This window comes from Choloepus didactylus, chromosome 5 (assembly GCF_015220235.1).
Source record: "Choloepus didactylus isolate mChoDid1 chromosome 5, mChoDid1.pri, whole genome shotgun sequence".
NCBI lineage: Eukaryota > Metazoa > Chordata > Mammalia > Pilosa > Megalonychidae > Choloepus > Choloepus didactylus.
The window spans coordinates 50332614-50348183 of record NC_051311.1 but is presented as its reverse complement, the minus strand read 5'-3'; the positions used below and the strand labels follow the sequence as shown (position 1 = coordinate 50348183).

The 15570-nt window shown below is 36.3% G+C and overlaps 1 protein-coding gene and 1 pseudogene across 3 annotated transcripts in view; one reads left to right on the top strand and one right to left on the bottom strand.

Moving 5' to 3' along the window:
- SLC37A3 (solute carrier family 37 member 3) overlaps positions 1–15570 on the bottom strand; it is a 156900-nt gene that overhangs the window by 96879 nt on the left and 44451 nt on the right. For all 3 annotated transcript variants that reach the window (XM_037836028.1, XM_037836029.1, XM_037836027.1), the window contains exon 4: positions 4180–4272. In XM_037836028.1, coding sequence (XP_037691956.1) covers positions 4180–4272 — 93 coding nt within the window. The remainder of the gene's footprint in view (positions 1–4179; positions 4273–15570) is intronic.
- LOC119534020 lies at positions 262–1404 on the top strand (annotated as a pseudogene).

The following is a 15570-nucleotide window of genomic DNA, read 5'->3' as shown; positions in this document are numbered from 1 at the left end:
ACAAGGTCATAAGTATACTTTATTTCTCGATTAGATTACCTCCTAAACATTAGTTATAAAGCTTTTCTCAAAGGGCTTCTCTCCACCTATTTGTATTATGTAGTAAGATGTGTTACAGCAATACCCTGCAGTTTCCAGTTCTGACTTTGTAATAAGCATAACAGAAGCTTCTTGGGGCACACTAGCTGCCTATTTAAAACTGACCCTTGCCTCTTGGTCCCATATTGAATCCAAGTTGGAGGAAGCGAGTCCAGTCTCAAAATGGAGGTAAAATCGCCACCCAGTCGTCCCCAACCTGATTCTGGCAGCGCTCCCACCACCGCCGCCACCATGGGGAGGAGGGCCATGATCCAAAGGAACCAGAACAGCTGAGAAAACTGTTTATTGGTGGTTTTAGCTTTGAAACTACGGATGATAGTTTAAGAGAACATTTTGAGAAATGGGGCACACTCACAGATTGTGTGGTGATGAGAGACCCCCAAACAAAACGTTCCAGAGGCTTTGGTTTTGTGACTTAGCCTTGTGTTGAAGAGGTGGATGCAGCAATGTGTGCTCGACCACACAAGGTTGATGGGCGTGTAGTGGAACCAGAGGGAGCTGTTTCTAGAGAGGATTCTGTAAAGCCTGGTGCCTATCTAACAGTGAAGAAAATTTTTGTTGGTGGTATTAAAGAAGATACAGAAGAATATAATTTGAGAGACTACTTTGAAAAGTATGGCAAAATTGAAACCACAGAAGTTATGGAAGACAGGCCGAGTTGAAAAAAGAGAGGATTTGCTTTTGTAACTTTCGATGATCATGATACGGCTGATTAAATTGTTGTTCAGAAATACCACACTATTAACAGGCATAATTGTGAAGTGAAAAAGGCCCTTTCTGAATAAGAGATGCAGTCTGCTAGATCACAAAGAGGTTGTGGAGGTGGATCTGGCAACTTTATGGGCCATGGAAGGAACTTCGGAGGTGGTGGAGGGAACTTTGGCTGTGGTGGAAACTTTGGTGAAAGAGGAGGCTATGGTGGTGGAGGTGGCAGCAGGGGTAGTTATGGAGGAGGTAATGGTGGTTATAATGGATTTTGAGGTGATGGTGGCAACTATGGCGGTGGTCCTGGTTACAGTATTAGAGGGGGCTGTGGTGGTGATGGACCAGGATATGGAAACCATAGTGGTGGATATGGTGGCGGTGGTGGAGGATATGATGGCTACAATGAAGGAGAAAATTTTGGCGGTGGTTAACTATGGTGGTGGGAACTATAATGATTTTGGAAATTACAGTGGACAACAGCAATCAAATTATGGACCCAGGAAAGGGGGCAGTTTTGGTGGAAGAAGCTCAGGCAGTCCCTATGGTGGTGGTTATGGATCTGGTGGTGGAAGTGGTGGATATGGTAGCAGAAGGTTCTAAAAACTCAACAGAAAATGGCTACAGTTCTTAGCAGGAGAGAGAGCAAGGAGTTGTCAGGAAAGCTGCAGGTTATTTTGAGACAGTTGTCCCATATTCATTAGAGGAACTGTAAAAATCTGCCACAGAAGGAACGATGATCCATAGTCAGAAAAGTTACTGCAGCTTAAACAGGAAACTCTTCTCGTTCAGGACTGTCATAGCCACAGTTTGCAAAAAGTGCAGCTACTGATTAATGCAATGTAGTGTCAATTAGATGTACATTCCTGAGGTCTTTTATCTGTTGTAGCTTTTTCTTTTCATTATATCAGGCATATTGTCCTGTAAATTGTGGTAGTGGTACCAGGAATAAAAAATTAAGGTATTTTTAACTTTTCAAAAACAAAACAAAAAAACAAAAAACTGACCCTTAGGTTCCACAAGGCAGGGAGTAGGGAGCTGAAGACTATAATCATTTGAAAATAGGTACAAATGTTTTGCCTTCTGCTCTTCTCACTGAGTGCCAGGGACTGAAATGCTGCGAGCATGGCAGGAAGGGAGGCTGAGACCTTAAGAGCAATATACATGAGGTTTCTTCCATAAAAATGAAAACTGAATAAACATCTTGACTAAAAACCTAAATTCAGATAAGATGAAGTGTTTCTAATAAATTGTTTCTATCTGTATTAAGGAAATTTCAGATAAACAGTATCTCTATCATCAAAAATTCACTGCCTCAAAAGGGGCAAATGTAAATAACAGGGTAGATTCTATGTTCTATAGCTGCTACTCATACTGTCTTATGCTGCATATAATAAAAGGGATGAAGAAAATCTTTCGATTGTTTCAAAACTGTTCAAAAGCAAATTGCCTGGAAGTTACAGAAGGCAAATTCAGCTCAATATAAAGAACTATGGTCACTGATTATTTCGCGGTACTTATTTTTACCTCCTAAATCTATTTAATCCTATAGACAAGTATTATTGTCACAATTCCATAGCTGAGGAAACTAAACATCAAAAAAGGTTAAACTTAATTCCAAATACTAGTTTAACATGGCTAATTAACTGTGGTAGAATTGGTCCTTTCACAAAACCAGTGCTCTTACCACTAGACAATGTAACCTTTTGAAATAATCCAAAGAAGGAAAGGATGTCTCAAAAGAAAAAGCAACACACTCGAAGCACTCTAGCCAAAGTCAAATGACCATATATTGGGATTTGTTAAAAAAAAGAAAAAAGAAAAAAAAAATGTCCAACTGTTTCTATAAGTTTCCTCTTTGAAGAAAAGCTATTGTAATAATTACTCAAAAAACACTACTTTAGGCCTTTCACCCAGTATTTCATATCACCTTGACATTCATAATTAAAAAGGCTTGGACACATTTTAAAGGCAGGAATTAAGACACTCAAGGGGAAAACTCAGGCTCCTCATACAGTCTTCAGTTCATATGTTGCCACCATTAGCTCCACAGTTCTAACACAGCAGCCACCACAGAAATTCCCTACAATCAAACAGAGATTCTAGCTCCCAATATAAGAAAACTACTTCAGACATATAATTACCCCTTACCATCTTGGTATAGCTTCCCAGGACATTACTCTCCTCCATTTCTACCCTATCTCAGCCCTCCTTCCCCATTCCTCATCTTCCCTACCTCTAAATACTGGAATACCCCAGGGCTAAGTTTTCATACCTTTTCTCTATCCTCATCTATCCCCTTGATGATTTCATCCAGTCTCTGAATGCATTTAAAAAATCCATCTTTATGCTGAAGAGTCCAAAATTTATATCTCCAGCCTGAACCTCCCGTTTGAACTCCAAAATCAACCAAGTGTCTACGCTCGATCATTTGGAACAATAGGCATCTCAAATGTAACATGTCCAAAAGTGACTTCCCCTCAAACCTTTTCTTCCCATAGTCTTCCACCTTGGAGTCATCCTTGACACCTCTCTCTCATATTCCATATTCAATAAGAAAAGGATATTACTAATTCTTCCTTTCAAAAACTAATTAAAATCTCACCACTTCTCCGTCTCTATCACTTTTACCCTGGCTCCTAGCCACCATCACTCTTTACCTCAAAAATGGAATAGCCTAATTCATTTCCGTTTCTGCCTTTGCCCTTTCAGTCTAGTTTGGTCCCACAGAGCGGCAAATAAGCCTCTCAAAACCCAAGGCATATTGTATCATTCCTCTAAAACAGCGGCTCCTATCTCAGCGTTAAGGCCAAATCCCCTCCTAAAGGAGACAAAAGCCTACAGACATGAGACCCCATCACCTGACTTCACTTCCTGCTTCTCTGTTCTAGTTACACTGACCTCACTCACCTATTTCAAGACTTTGCTCAAATATTTCCTTCTTAGTGAACTCTTTCCCAACTGGCTTCAAATTACAATCCCATTCCCAGGACTATCTAGACCCCTTTTCCCATTTTACTTTTCTCCATAGTATTTATCATCTTTAAACATACTCTATAATTTACCCATTCATAGCATTTTATTAATGTCTGTCTCCCCCAGCTCCCATTTTGAGAATGACAGCTTTATAAAGCTAGGGATTTTAATCTGAGTTGCTCAATGACTAATTCCCTGTAACTAGAAAAGTACCTTATACATGGTAGGTGCTAAACAAATATTTATTAAATGAATACATAAATAGGAAGAAAACAAAATACAAAGTTCAAAATGCCGAACTTCTCAATCAGCAAATTCACAATTCCTTCAAACTTCATAATGTTTTGAGTCATTTCTTTCACATTTTTCCTAAACTTGAAATTTCAGAATTCTAAAACTTACCACAGCATAGGAGAAGAGAAAAATAGTATCCAGTGTTCCAAGGAAAAGAGTGGCTTCCTCTGCACTGGGGAACAAATGGTTGCTGCTCCAAATCTAAAGTAATATAATAATAATAACTTAATATCACTGATACCTATGTAGTGCTTTATATTTCTCAAAGCACTTTTAAACAACCTCAGCTGATCATCACAAAAACCTGGTGATGTTAAAAAGAGCAATCAGTACTCTGTAGATAAGGAAACACACAGAAAAAAACTTAAGTGATGTGTCCAAACTCACATAGTTCAATGTGTGAAAAATCACACATTCCCAAAAGACCCATAATGTTAAAGACCAACTTTTACTTCAAATGCATTTAGAAAGTTGTTTAACTAATGTACTTATTTATTTTAAATCAAAATGCTCAAATGCTACTAAGTTAATTGACAATGCTGGATAATAAGTATAAAAGACATTCATAAGAAATAAACTCTGATTCCAATCTTTTTTTCTACAGAATTCAATATCCAATAAATCAGAAATCATCTCTACCTCCATCCAAGAAGAAAAATGTTTTATAGTAGTCTTTAAAAACAGTTTCCTATCGATCAGTGGTTGCCTGGGACTGCGGATAAGTGGATGGGCTAACTATAAAAGAGCAGAGAATAATTTTGAGATGATGGAAATATTCTTTATCTTAATCGTAGTAGTAGTTATAAGACTAAATATATGTTTGCTAAAATCTGCAGAACTGTACACTAAAAAAAAAGGTGAATTTTGCACTTGGAAAGATGCTCAACATTATTAGCCATCAGGGAAATGGAAATCAAAACTGCAATGAGATACCATTTCACACCCACTAGAATGGCTACTACTAAAAAACAAAAAACAAAAAAGCAAAACAAAACAAAACAAAACCACAGAAAATTACAAGTGTTGGAGAGGAGGATATAGGGAAACAAGAATATTCATTCATTGCTGGTGGGTATGTAAAAGGGTGAAGTTGCTGTGGAAGACAGTTTGGCGGTTCCCTAGAGTTAGGTATAAAATTATCATATGACCAGAAATCCCATTTCTAGGTATATACCCAGAAGAACTGAAAGCAGGGACCTGAACAGATATTTTTACACTGATGATCACAGCAGCCTTATTCACAACTGGCAAAAGATGGAAACAATCCAAGTGTCCATCAACCAATAATGGATAAACAAAATGTGGTGTACACACACAATGGAATATTATTCAGCCATAAAAAGGAATGACGTTCTGATACAGGCAACAACATGGAATGACCCTTAAGACATAATGTGATGAGTGAAATAAGCCAGACACATAAGGACAAATACTGTATGATCTCACTGATTTGAAATCATCTGAATAAACAAACTTAAGAGAGTCAGAATCTGGAATATAGGTTACCAGGGGGCAGGGTAGGAATAGGAAATCTGGAGTTAAGGCTTAAAATGTACAGAATTTCTACTTGGAGCAATGGAAATGTTTTGGTAATGGATGGTGTTGGTGATGGCAGCATAACATTGTGACAGTAATTAACAGCACTGAAACATATACATGAATGTGGTTAAAAGGGGAAATGTTAGGTTGTATATATGGTAATAGAAAAAAAAATTTCCATGAAACTGCACACCAACAATGAACCGTAAGTTAAACCATGGACTACAGTTAACAGTACAATTATTAAAATGTGCTTTCAGCAACTATAACAACTGTACCCCACCAATGCAAGGTGTTAATAACAGGGTGGTATATAGGAATCTTGTATTTTATGCATGATTGTTCTGTAAACCCACAACTTCTCTAACTTAAAAAAAAAAAAAAGTTGGGACGATCACCACACAAACTGACCTGTCTTGCCCCTAAGCACTCTTTTTTTTTAAAAACATATTTTTTCCCTTGTTCTAGTTTGCTAATACTGCCGGAATTCAAAACACCAGAAATGGATTGGCTTTTATAAAAAGGGTTTACTGGTTACAAAGTTACAGTCTTAAGGCCATAAAAGTGTCCAAGGTAAGTCATCAACAATCGGGTACCTTCACTGAATGGCCAATGGTGTCCAGAAAACCTGTTAGTTGGGAAAGCACATGGCTGGCATCTGCCCCCGAGTTCTGGTTTCAAATGGCTTTCTTCCACAACGTTCCTCTCCAGGCTTCAGCTTCTCTCCAAAATGTCACTCTCAGTTGCTCTTGGGGCGTTTGCCCTCTCTTAGCTTCTCCGGAGCAAAAGTCTGCTTTCAAAGGCCTTCTTCAAAATGTCTCTGTAAACTGAAGCTCCTCTCTCAGCTCCTGTGCAATCTTCAAAGTGTCCCTCTTGGCTGTAGCAAGCTCGCTCCTTCTGTCTGAGCTTATATAGTGCTCTAGTAAACTAATCAAGGCCCATGCTGAATGGGCAGGGCCACACCTCCATGGAAATTATCCAATCAGAGTTCTCACCCACAGTCGGGTGGGGCGCATTTCCATGGAAACAACCTAATCCAACAGTTCCAACTTAATCCCCACTAATATGTCTGCCCCCACAAGATGGCATCAAAGAACATGGTTTTTTCTGGGGGACATAATTTATACAAACCAGTACATCCCTCTATGTATAAACTCAAGGAATACTAAAAACACATCTCACAGCAGCTGCAGTCGAGTTTCAAACAAGAGGGATAGTAGTAAGCATGATGTCTGACAATCAAATGTACTTTTACCAAAAAAAAGAGGGTGAATTTTAGTGTATATAAATTATATCTTCATTTTTAAAAATACAGTTTCATTAACCTACTTCAAAAAAAATAACAATGTTTTGTTAATTTTTCTGTCCTTCTGGTCTGGTACTCAGAAAACTTGAGATTTAAACCCAGCTCTAGTCCAAAATGTTCATTATCTTGGAGAAATCACTTATCCCAACACTTTCCAACCTCTTCATATCAAGGCACACACAGAAAATACTATTTTTACAATACCACAGGGTAATCAAAAGAAGCTGTTCAAGGTTAGAGTTATTGACCTAGGGATATTTACCACCCGTAATCAGGAAATCATTCCAAGCCTCACCTGGCAACCAGAGAGGCTTAGGGAGGAGATACCTCAGCCCACCTGCAACCCCTTCATGGCAAAACAGTTAAGATGCCTTCAAAGAACCCCAGTGGCCAATTATCTACAAAATTAAGTCTTTCTAACTATAAAATGCCATGTAAGTACATGATTCTTTCCGTAATTAATATATTGCAGAGCTGTGTTTAAATGAATCTAGTTTTTAAGATTAATTCCTTTAGGATAAGAACCAAATCTTATACATATTTATGTAGTGCATAACAGGGAAAAGGAGACATGGCTATTTTGTAAATATTTTTTAAATTAATTAATTAATTTCCATTTTAAAGAACAATGACCAAGGCATATGAAATAGTGCTTGGAAGGAACCAGTAAAGGAACTGGAAATGTTTATGCTGAGAAAGAGAAGACATAGGGAACCACATGAAAGTTGGCTTCAATTTTATCAAGGGCTCCCAAAGGAAAAAATATTTTAGTTCATCTATAGAACTTTCCAAATGTAATGAGCTGCTTTATAGTGTAGTGAATTTCCCCTATATTAGACATCCATGATAGAACCTGGAAGATAACTTGTGATCGTAATTTCCTACGTAAACTCAGCTAGGTTATGGTATCCAGTTGTTTGGTCAAACAGATTACTTGTTACTGTGAAGGTATTTCATAGACAGAATTTGCATCTACAATCACTTGAGTGCATTTACAATCAACAAAGGAAATTACTCTCAGCACTGTGAGTAATCTCCTCTTCCATCAGCTAGAGGTCTTAAAAGCCAGAACAAGGGTTTCAGAGGTAAGAGGATGAGTTTCTGCCTCAAAGTCAACACTGGCTCTTGCAGGAATTTCTAGCCAGCCAGTTCCCTGGGGAATTTGAACTAAGGACTTCAATGTCGTGTTTCCAGCCTGAAGCCTGCCCTATGGAGTTCACATTTGGCAGCCTCCACAGTTGTGTGAGCCAATCACTTAAAATAAACCTTACACACAGATGCACATCTCATACAACACACATATATCTTGTTTGTTTCTCTGGAAAATCCTAAAATATAACCTCTCAAAAATAATATAAAAGGGATTCTTAAATACAATATAATGAGAGACAGACTGACTAGTTCGACTAGATCATAGTTCTCAAATATGGTCCATGGAACATTGTCGGGGGTGTGTGTGTGAAATCCTCAAGTCTTCCAGGGGGTCTGCAAGATGAAAACTATTTGCATAATATTAACATGCCATTTGCCTTTTTCCCTTTGCTAATTCTTGCACTCATCGTGCAAAAGCAGGAGTGGATACAAATGTTGTGCCTTGGTATGAATCAAGACAGTAACACCAAACTGTACTATTAATCACTATATTCTTTGCTGCCACAAACTCACAGTAAAAAAAAAAAAAAAAAAAAGGAAGCCTACTTACTTAAGAATGTCCTTGTTGAAGCAGTAAAAATTATTAACTTTTATCAAATCGGGTCTCTTGAGTATTACTAATTTTTAATATTCTGTATGAACTGGAAAGTGTGTACAAAGCACTTCTCCACACCAAAGTATCATGGTTGTCTCAAGGGAAAGTATTTGTGCAATTGTTTGAGTTACAAGTTGGGAACATCATTTCTATTTGAAAGAACAATTCACATCCAAACTACCGTTATCCAGATTTCGGCATTTGGCAGGTATTTTTCAAAAATTAATTAAATGAGTTCATCACTTCAAAGATCCACTCAAAGTACAAGACAAACAAATGGATCATAATGTAACAAAGTATGAAAAGCTCAGTGATACAGTTTCAGATTATACTTTGCAACTAACTTATAAGAAATCGTCACTTGACAAGTTTTGGTATAGTATCAAAGAAGAATATCACAATAAACTGGAAAGGCTATTAAAATACTCCTCCCTTTTCCAGCTGAATTTTCTTAATATAATGCAAAGTATCATGTCACAACAGGCTGAATTCAGAAGCAGACATGAAAATCTAGTCTTCCATTAAATCAGACAAAAAGAGATTTGGAAAAAAGTTAATTGATGCCACTCTCCTCACTAAGTAATTTTTTGTTTGGAAAAAAATATTTTTCATAAAATGTTATTTACATTAACATATTATAGGTTTATTTAATTCATTGAAAAATAACAAAAATAGTTTTAAATTTGTCAGTTTTAATTTCTAAAACAGTACATATCTATAGGCATAAACCAAATTACCAAAAGCTCTTTGGGGTCTTAAGACCAAAAAGTTAGAGAATCACTGAACTAAATGATTTCTGAGGTCCTTTTAATTTTAATGTTATGGTATTCCTAAGATGAGGTGTTACAGGAAAGCAAGTTTGATTTGAGAATACTAAAGAGAAAAATCACAATCAGCAATATTAAAAAGCAAACAAACAAAAAACCCCACCATACATTCAATAGAAAGCAAAATCCCCAAATTATCAAAGAATATATAAGGTATGACTCTTAAGTACTGAGATTCATTTCTGCGTGGCTTATGGCATCAGTCTCATTATAACACCACCACACATAATACTTTCATTATAAATAAGAAACCAGAGCAGGATTACACAGCTGAGATCGACCAGTACTTTCAGCATGACAATCTGGGGCCCAAAATATCTTTGATTAGTTATTTTGCCACATTTTCCCTATAACCATAGTTTTTAGTCCCTACATCTAAAGGACCCATGATAAAGACCTGTTAGGTACATATACAAATGTGAGCTAGAGACAGGGACCTTACGCAGCTGCTCAAAGTGTAAGATTTCTTTTTTCTTTCCTCCCTTGCAGGAGGCTTCCTGCAGATGTGGCTTTCACAAGAATTGGCAGGTTTTAAACAGCTTTTCTTTAAATTTCACTGCCAGACTACTGCTTCAGTCAAAATATACTTCTGATTTCCTACTTAAGTGGAAAAAAAAAACCACACAAAAAAGCTAAGTAACACTAACAAAATGAGATTCAGATAATAGCATAATTTATAGATAAAAACCTACAGAAGAAATTTATGTCAATAAACTAGCTCAGATCATGATGATTAAACTAGCAGGCTGGAAATGTTCCAAGTATACATAGCGAATCATTGAATGTTTAATTAAAGTCACAGACAAAATGAATTTAACACACTAAAATCCCACACAAGCTGAATGTGACTCAACCTGGTCTGGATGTAAATATATCAGCCTGTATGTGTTGTAGGGTTTTCTTGTGTTGTGCACTAAGCTACTACAATTGCTAAATTTTGGAGCACTTCCTGGCAGCATGAAATGATTGCACATACTAAAGATCACTGTGTGAGTTTCTTAAGTGAGAAACATAAGAGAATAAGGGCTATACATTGGGAATAGGGAAAGACTACTAACATAAAAGAGCTTCCTGAGAATGGTGAGCATAGAAGATGAGTTAAAGATGACTTGTTTTCATGGGTTTGTTCTTTCTATAAGATGAATGGGATAGGCTTATGTAAGAATCTACTGAGTAAGAGTAGCAGTACATGAGCTTGAGACAGAATGTTGAAGACACCTTAAATCCTGCTTCCTTCCTCCTACAGATAAGTTTAAATTCTCTTACACTATTCTCATGAGAGGACTGTACCGACTGGAGGTAAGATTTTTAATTTCTTAGAATGAATTTTGGCTTATAATTTTCAGTAAAGTTGTTCTCAAATAGTGGATCTAACCATTACCTCTTTATTATCTATAAACATAATTTTATGTTCTTATGTTCATGTACTATTTTCAATGTTTGCCCATGTCAGTGGGATCCATCTCACATTATAAATTTAAGGTACAGAGAACTTATTTAAATATTTTCATAAAGCACCCTTAGATAGCTACACATAAAAATGAAAATTATAATAGATATTTTTTAGGATGCCATTTAGAACATTTAAGAAATCTTAAATAGCATATATAAGCAAAATACTCTTTAGAATTCAGACTAATCTTACATATATTTCTGGTTCTGAGAACATTTTCCACACTGAACAAAAAAAGGTGGCCTCAAAGAGAAGCTAGAGTTACAGACAGCTATAGAGCCAAAAGCCAGGATGAGTGAAAGACGCACATCACTCTAACCATTCCACTTCCCAGCAGGTCACAGGAAAGAAAATAACAGGGCTTTAAAGTTTAAAATCAGCACTGCTCCCCACTATGGCAGGTATGGAAATACAAATATCTCCCGGATTGTTTAGACTATACTTTTATACCACCAAACTATTCAAACTACTTAAACCGTAGTTCTGAAAAAAACAAAACAAAACAATGAAATCTGTTTTGGTGGCAATTAATGTAAGGAAACAAATATCTAAGCAGAAAAGTTAATGCAAGTTCAATAAGAGCTAGTAATTTCACATAGTGTAATGGTTAAGTTCATGTGACTACTTGATTGGTTATGCTGTCCAGTCAACTGGTCAAGCATTGACCTGAGTCTTAGTGTAAAGATATTTCATTGATTTAAATCATTAGACAGTTGTTTGCATCTACGGCAATTATACCTTCAATCATCTAAGGAGATGGACTTCAGCAATCAGAGAAGTCTCATCCAATCATTTTAAGGCCTTAAAGGGAGAACTGATGATTTTAGCAGTCAGAAAGAATTTCTATCTCTACTTCAGCCAGCCAGTTTCTCCTGGAGAATTCATCAAAACCTTCATCAGCGTTCCCAGCTTGCAGCCTGCCCTAAGAAATTCAGATGTGCCAATCCCCAAGGTCACATGAGCCGATTCTTATAATAAATCTCATAATATGTACACACACATGTATGTGTATATATATATATACACATACATACATACATTGTTGGTTCTGTTACCCCGGAAAACCCTAACATATGGTTACTGGCAGAAAAGAGTTACTATAGCAAGCTGAGACTACTATCCTTCAAAAGGCCTACTTGCCTACTGGTTGGAGTCTAAGGACTTGGATTTCAAGAGCATTCTCACTATTCCCTGATTAAGAATGTACCTAAATAGTTTCTACAATATGGTTTATGCTGAATACCTCTTTCTTTCTGAGGTCTTGAATTTCAGTATGGGTAAGGCAGAGGGTGCCTATGTAACCAGCTTCCAATAAAAATTCTGAGCACTGAGTCTCTAATAAGCTTTCCTGGTAGACGTCATTTCACATGTCACAACTCACTGCTGGAGGAATTAAGCATATCATATGTGACTCCACTGGGAAAGGACTCGGAAACCTTGCACGTGGTTTCCACTGGACTTCACCTCACATCCCTTTCTCCTTTGCTCATTTTGCTTTGTATCCTTTCACTGTACTAAATTAAAGCCATGAGGAGGACTAAATGCTGAGTTCTAGTAAATCATCAAACCTGGGGGAGGTCCTGGGGAAATTCAACCCAGTTACTTAAAAAAAAAAACAAAGACATCTTTAAGCACTATAACCAGAAATTTAGGCCCTAAATCAAATCCTATTTCTCTGTATATTGGTCACACTGTACCTCAAATATCAATTTAGTGCTCAGTGTCACTAAACTATATGACAAGAAGTTGAAGCAGCCAGGGATGCTTAGCCTAAGAGAAACACAGGCAGCCAGGGGAGAGTTTTCTTCAATTATACAACAGGCTATTAAGCAGCAAAAATAGATTTAGTATGCACAGCTCAAGATAAAATCATGATCAAAATTAAACAGCAGAATACATTTATCTCAATATAAGAAAGAAATTTCTAGTAATAGGAGTTGAATAAAAATGTAATTGTCCATCTTAGAAAACAATGAGCTTCTTCTACTCTGACTGGAAGTAGTAAAGTCAACCTCAAAAATGACTAAGAAAGGATTCTATACAGGCTGTGAGATTAGGGTGCTGACCTTTATAAGGCCACTTCCATCTTTAAGATTTCTGATTCTCAACATTCTAACAAGCCAGTTAATGATCATTTAGATCACTGAGTACACAGCACTAATCAAGAGGCTCAGTCTGAAATCTTGAACACTATTTTCAATACCTTTCCATTTACAAGTTTCTAATAACTAAAATTGTGGAAAACTTGTACAGGAGCTCCCTCACTACAGTGTAAGCTCCATGAGGACAGACTGCTTTTTAAAAATTTTCCAAGTTTTCCTTCTTTGTAAACACAGTGCCTATAAGAGTTTTTATATAAAACAGACACCAAATAAGTGATTAAATATATTACTAATTTATATATGTTTGGATTATTCATATAAACTTGAAATCTGTCAACTTCAAATTGTTCCAAATAAGGAAAATAATTTTTAAGAAATAAAACATGCTAAGAATATTAACAGAATACCCAAAATTCTATATAAGTAGAACTCAAGTATTGAGGACTGGATTTGTGTATTAAGATAGGGTCTTGTATCATAAGTATTTTATTCTTTTTGATGCTATTGTAAGTGGAATTTTCTTAATTTCCTTTTCAGATTGTTCATTGTTAGTGTATAGAAACACAACTGATTTTTTGCATGTTGATTTTGTATCGTGCAACTTTGCTAAAGACATTCATTAGCTCTAACAGTTTTTCAGTGGAAACTTTATGGTGCTCATAAAAGATCATGTCAACTGCAAACAAAGATAGTTTTACTTCTTACTTAACAACATGGATGCTTTTTATTTATTTTTCTTACCTAATTAATCTGAACAGAAATGCCAGTACTAGGTTGAATAGATGTGGCAAAAGCGGGCATCCTTTTATTTTTCCTCATCCTAGACGTAAGCTTCCAGTCTTCCACAATTGAGTACGATGCCAGCTGTGGGTTTTTTATATATGACTATTAGTATGTTCAGGAAGCTCCCTTCTAATCCTAGTTTACGGAATGTTATTACCATAAAAGGGTGTTAGAGTTTGTAATATGCTTTTTCTGCATGAACTGAAACAATCACGTGGAGTTTCTTCCTTTCATTCAACTAATTACATTAACTGATTTTTGTATGTTGAATCACCCTTGCATTCTTGGGATATATCCCAATTGGTCATGATGTATAATCCTTTTAATATGCTGCAGAATTCAGTTTGCTAATATTTTGTTAAGTGGTTTATCATCTACATTCAAAAGGGATACTGATCCACAGTTTTTTTAGTGTCACTGTCTGACATTGGAATCAGGGTAATGTTGGCCCCATAGAGTAAATTAGGAAATATTCCCTACAAATCAATTGTTTTAATTAGAGAAGTTGTGGGTTCACAGAACAATCATGCATAAAATACAGGATTCCCGTATACCACCCTACTATTAACACCTTGCATTAGCAGGGTACATTTGCAACAAATGATGAAAGCACATTTTGATAACTGTACTATTAATTATACTCCATGGTTACCTTGGGCTTCACTGTTTGTGTTGTGCAGTCCGTGGATGGTTTTAAAATTTTTTATTCTATATATACAATCTAACATTTTCTCCTTTAACCACATTCAAATATATAATTCAGTGCTGTAGTGCTACCATCACTACCACTCATTATAGAACCTTTCCATCATCCCAAAACGACACTGTACTATGAACAATTGATTGTACACTTTGGATGATTGTATGTAATGTGAATATATCTGAATAAAATTAATTTTAAAAGACACTGTACATTTTAAACATTAATTCCCTATTCCCAACCTCTACTCTGGCCCCTGGTACTCCATATTCTAGATTCTGACGCTATGAGTTTGCTTATTTTAACTATTTCATATCAGTGAGATCATAAAGATTTATCCTTTTGTTTCTAGTTTATTTCACCCAACATGTTGTCTCCAAAGTTCATCCATGTTGTCACATATATCATAACTTCCTTCCTTTTTACAGCTGAATAACATTCCACTGTGGATTTTTTCCCACAATTTATTTATTCATCAACTGATGGACACTTGGGCTGCTTCCATCTTCTGGCAACTGTTAATAATGCCACTGTGAACATCAACATGCAAATATCTGTTCCAGTCCCTGCAGTCAATTCTTTTGGGTATAAAGCTAGAAGTGGGATTGCCAGGTCATATAGTAACTCTATACTTAACTTTCTAAGGAACTGCCAATCTGTCTTCCAAAGCAGCTGCACCATTTTTACATTCCCATGATTAATGAATGAGTGTTTCTACTTCTCCACATCCTCTCCAACAGTTGTAATTTTCTGCTATTTTAACAGTAGCCATTCTAGTGGGTATAAAATGGTATCTTAGTATGGTTTTGATTTGCATTGATGTTGAGCATCTTTTCATGTGTTTTTTTTTTGGCCATCTGTATATATTCTTTGGAGAAATGTCTATTCAAGTCTTTTACCCATTTTTTAAGTGGGTTGTTTGTCTTTTCATTGATGAGTTGAAAGATTTCTTTATATATTCCGGATATTAAACCTTTATCGGATACTTGCTTTCCAAATATTTTCTCCCATTGCGTAAGCTGTTGTTTTACACTCATGAAAA